The 5,181-nt window shown below is 50.7% G+C and overlaps 1 protein-coding gene across 1 annotated transcript in view; it reads left to right on the top strand.

Annotated features, from left to right (window-relative positions):
• Positions 1 to 235: 235 nt before the first annotated feature.
• Positions 236 to 5,181, top strand: part of LOC115120751 (trichohyalin-like) — a 5,636-nt gene continuing 690 nt past the window's right edge. The window contains exon 1 of the mRNA XM_065014171.1: positions 236 to 5,181. This exon is cut by the window's right edge and continues 690 nt beyond it. Within this exon, the coding sequence (XP_064870243.1) occupies positions 454 to 3,657 (3,204 nt within the window). The 5' untranslated portion in view covers positions 236 to 453 and the 3' untranslated portion in view covers positions 3,658 to 5,181.

Genomic DNA, 5,181 nt, shown 5'->3' with positions numbered 1-5,181 from the left:
AGGCTCTGGGCGGATTTAAATTAGGCAGGCTGGTCATGTGGGGATCAACTTCTGAAACTCAGCCTAATCCTTTGGAGAGAGAGAGAGTGAGAGAGAGAGAGAGAGAGAGAGAGAGAGGGAGAGAGAGAGAGAGAGGGAGTGAGAGAGAGAGAGAGAGAGAGAGAGAGAGAGCAAGAGAGAGAGAGAGAGAGAAAGAGAGAGAGAGAGAGAGAGAGAGAGAGAGAGAGAGAAGGAGGAGGAGGGATGAAGAGATTGTACTTTGACCAACTGGACACAGGCACTAATTACAGATTGGAGCCCCAGGCAGCGACAACTAGAAGCTGTGCGTGCGTCTGTGGAACCTACAAACACACACTTATCTAACTTTCTCAAACTTGGCTTGAACTCCTGGACACATACTCGTTGGAACCTTGAACACACTCCTTCCCAGTGTGTGTTGGTCTTCCAGTAACCATGGCTCAGTCTGAAGCTAATGGCCTAAGCCCGGACCTCTCTAATGGAGCCATCATCCACAGCCCTATAGGAACCTGTACCAAGCCGGACAGACAGAGACAACGAGATGAAGAGGAGGAGGAGGATGTAGAACTAGCAGAGGAGGTGTTAGAACTGGGGGAGGAGGTGGGCGAGGACATGGAGGACATTGGGATGGCAGGTGCAGCTGATCATTTCGAAGTGACGATGCAAGCTAGCGGGAGCGGAGGAAAGGAGGGAGAGGAGGGGGAGAGGGGGATTGAAGAGGAGGTTGGTTTACAGGAAAAGAGAGAGGGAGATAAAGGGGAGGGGGAGCTGACAGTGACAGTTGTAATTGAAGAGGAGCAGGAGAAATCTGTAGAGGCTGTTGAAGAAGAGAAGTTCGCTGAGAGAGAGGAGTCAGCAGGGGCGGACAAAAAGAGAGAAATAGAGGAGAGAGAACCTCCTCACCCCCCACCATCCCCTAGTTTACCTGAAACTGAGTCCATTAATGATGAGGTAGAGACAAAAGACGAGGACACATCTCCAGAGGCAGAAAAGGTACAAATCGTTTTGCCTATTGATGAGACAGAGAAGACAGAGGACAGTGTCGGTTTGACGACAACAGAACCGCCAGTCCCGTCAACTAATGATGAGGTGGAGAGTAAAGAAGAGCTATGTAATGAGAGTGGTGGTCAGGATGCAGAGATGCCCATCAGCCAGGTGACTAATGATGATGGCATAGTAAGAGTGAGTGATGAAAGCTGGACTCAAGTGACTGAGGACTGTCAAACTGAGTCCACTAGTGATGAGTTCAGAAGGACACGGCAGGAGGAAGGACAGGAAGAGGAGCCTAAACATCAGCCAGCAAATGACAATGAAGGAGAGAGTGAGGAAAGTAACAATAAATTGGCACAAAATCTACAGGTTTCACAAGAAGAGAGGGATGAGAACCAGCAGGGAAGTGAGAAGAGTACAGAGGAAAAAGAGGAGGAGGTTAAAAGCCATGTTACAGAAGAACAGGGAGAGACAACTAAAGCAGTTTTAGAGAGAAAAGAGGAGGGGCATCAAGCGACAGAGCACCAGCCCCCGTTGTTCGTTACCACGGAGTTCATAGAGCTTGGAGTCGTCAAGAGTCAGGCAACCAGGGCTCAACAGCCACAGGATGTTGTCACTCCACCTGTTGAGGTAGAGGGAGGGAGCAAGAGCAAGGCACAGCTACTGATACAGCCCAATGAGAGTCAGGAGGGTGAGGATGGCTCTAAAGATGAGGGAGGTTTACAACAGACAGAACAGCAGCTACAGGTGGAAGAGGGTGACAGTAATAGGGCAGTGGAGAGAGGTGGTGGGGAGAGGGAAGAACCGCGACAGGTTGGGGATAATGCGGTGTTGGGGATGGACACAGGAGGCAGCAAAGTAGATGAGGAGCAAAAGAAGAAGGATAATGTAGACATAGCAGAGGAAGAGAGAAGAGGTGGCAGTATGGAGGAACAGACGGAAAAGGCTTTAGAGCCTGATAATGCTGCCAGAGAAGAGGGGGAAGAGAGAGAAGACAAAGTTGTAGCTCAGCCACAGGTACAGATACTCAAGGGTTCAGCAGGAGCTACACAGGAGGACGACGACAAGGATTTAGAGCATGTTGAGGAGGCTTTCGAGCTTGAGGAGGAAGGAGACATGGAGAAAGAACAGCCAGGAGAGGTCATTCTGGATGAGCCCGGAGCTGCAGAGGTGGGAGGGGCTGAAGAGATGGATAATCTGGTCCCAGTCTCAGAGATAGGGACGGGAGGAGCAGAGGGAGGGGGTGAGTTGGAGGAACAGCCAGTGACAAACATTGACGATAATCTAGACTCACAGTCAGAGGGAGCGATTGAGATGGCGGAAGAGCCAGAAGATCTCATTGAGGATGAGTCTAAATCTGCATTAGAGGGATGCAGCGAGAGAGTAGAACAGCCAGGGCCTGCCACTAAGGATGAGCCAGTAAAGTTTGGGAAGGAATACACAGCGAAGGAAAGAAGGAAAGAGAAGAAAGAAGAGGTGGAGCTAGGGGTCAAAGGTCACAAAGCCAGGATAGAGAATGGGTTCCCTGGAACAGAGGAGGTGAAACGACAACTGCTGAATGAGATGCTGCTATCTCCCACAAGGCTGAGACAAGGAGAAATGAAAGAGGAGGTGACAGTAAAAAGAGTTAGGGTGACACCCCGCAGAGGGAGCAACGACTGGAACAAGAAGGCGGCCCCAGAGGAGGTACAGACCCGCAGAGGGAGCAACGACTGGAACAAGAAGGGGGCCCCAGAGGAGGCGCAGACCCGCAGAGGGAGCAACGACTGGAACAAGAAGGCGGCCCCAGAGGAGGTACAGACCCGCAGAGGGAGCAACGACTGGAACAAAAAGGCGGACCCAGAGGAGGCGCAGACCCGCAGAGGGAGCAACGACTGGAACAAGAAGGCGGCCCCAGAGGAGGCGCAGACCCGCAGAGGGAGCAACGACTGGAACAAGAAGGGGGCCCCAGAGGAGGCGCAGACCCGCAGAGGGAGCAACGACTGGAACAAGAAGGCGGCCCCAGAGGAGGCACAGACCCCCTGGAGGAGGGAGGACTGGGCCAAAAAGGAGGCCCCAGAGGAGGTGCAGACCCGCAGAAGGAGCGATGACTGGATCAAAAAGGCCCCAGAGGAGGCACAGACCCCCGGGAGGAGGGAGGACTGGATTAAGAAGTTGTCTCCAGAGGAGGCGCAGACCCGCAGAAGGAGCGACGACTGGATCAAGAAGGAGGCCTCAGAGGAGGCGCAGACCCCTGGGTGGAGGGAGGACTGGATTAAGAAGTTGTCCCCAGAGGAGGTGCAGACCCCTGGGCGGAAGGAGGACGGGATTAAGAAGTTGTCCCCAGAGGAAGCGCAGACCCCCGGGAGGAGGGAGGACTGGATAAAGGAGCTGAAGTCGGTGCTCAAAGAGGAGGTACTTTCCCCAAAGAGGAGAGAGGAGCAGGTGAAGAAAAATAAGAAGAAGGTGGTGGTCATGGACGAGGTGCCCACGTTCATGCACCAGAGGACAGAGGTGAAGATAGAGGTGAAGAAAGAGAAGGAGACGCGGGGGGAGGAGAAGACGCCAAAGAAGTCTGTGAGGCTGCAGAGCCCAACTCCTCATGGGGAAGACAGCGACAGTTCGGAGCCCCAGGAGTATGAGATCTCCCTCTATGTCAAGGTACAGTAGCACCAAGGGTTAACTATGGGTTAGCTATGACGTTAAGAACGTTGCAGATAGACATGTGATGAATAAAGCTGACACAATTGCATCTTATGTTGCATCTTCCTGAACAGACCCCAGTGCTCCCTGGTCCTGTAAAGCTACAGGCTGTATCGATCAGCTGATTAGCTGAATCAGGTGTGTTACCTTGCACATCCTGTGGGTGCTCTGGACCAGGACTGAAGAACACTGAGGGGTGTGGTCTAAGATGTACAGATCTCTCTGCCATTGTCTCCGTGTATTGGCATCTCCACTTGTGGCAGGATATAGTTTAGCATGTATTTAAAGTCAAGTGTAGCTTCTATTCAGGTAACGGCTACAAGATGTATCTGTCCACATGTCACAACAATACAAACCCACCCCTTCTCTTAGAAGAGGCTTTAATAAGGGACAATCTCTCTTCCTTCGCTCTCTATCTGTCTCCCTCTCTCATCTGGTAATCAAATCAGTGCTTCGGAATCCTCGAGAATTATCTACTTAGCTCGTAATGGAACTTTCCTGTCATCCTGTTCTATAGATTACAAATGGGGCTACGTGTACCGTGCTAGCTAGCATCATAGGAAAACCCATGCCAGCCACTAGCCCTAGCCCACCTTTTAGCTTATCTTAGCTACTTAGTGGCTAATTATATTAGTGTCTGGTCTATGGTCATATTCAGTTGGTCATAAAGGCTAGCTCAGACACTGTTCGCTTAAAGCCCCAAACATTGTTCTGTTGTTGTGGTTGATTCTCCTCTGGCTGGTTTAAAGTAATGCGATTTGACAACTTGAAATGGCCACCTGTCGGGAGTCGTTGAGAGAGAGAGGACGTTGTTGTTATCATTAGCCTACTTTCTGTGGCCTGTTCTTCTTTACCAACTAGTGTAGCGACATGGCAACATACAATGATGTTGGCTTTGCTTCAGATCTTGGCCCGGAAAATATACTGTAAGGGAGTAGTTAGCAGGTAACATAATTTATGTCGTAATAAAGACACTGTTTGGCCCTGCAGGTCAGAGGTGGTGTAGTAAGGAAAAAAGAGGGTCTGTGTGTCTGGCCAGTAAAGTATTAGCCTGCTGGACTTTATTCAAAAACACACCGCCATTTTGAAAATCAGTTGCTAAGGAAACATCAAGCATACTTACGGTTTGGGTGTGAGGCATGTTGTGTAATATTCCCTGTGTTATGATTGCATGTGAGGTGTTTTGTTGGGGTTGTGTGTGATTGTGTGTGGGAGTCATGTGGGAGTCATGTCGCTGGGTTGCCTGGGATCCCACTGTGATCTCCTTATCTCATCCTATTAAGAGAGTGATATCCTACTGTAATTCTACCCCTCTTTAGCTGATTGCACACACACACACGCACAGACTCACAGACGCACATACGCACACACATAGTTACACGGAGGCACACACACACACACACAGTCTTGCCGGCCCCATTGTCCCATGCGTGCCTGTGTGTGAGGGATATTCTAGTAGTGTTGTTGGTGAGTGTTCTGGTGCAAAATGGC

Source organism: Oncorhynchus nerka, unplaced genomic scaffold (assembly GCF_034236695.1).
Source record: "Oncorhynchus nerka isolate Pitt River unplaced genomic scaffold, Oner_Uvic_2.0 unplaced_scaffold_4795, whole genome shotgun sequence".
Lineage (NCBI taxonomy): Eukaryota > Metazoa > Chordata > Actinopteri > Salmoniformes > Salmonidae > Oncorhynchus > Oncorhynchus nerka.
Note: the sequence above shows the minus strand (reverse complement) of the source record. Positions and strands in the feature narration are given on the sequence as shown.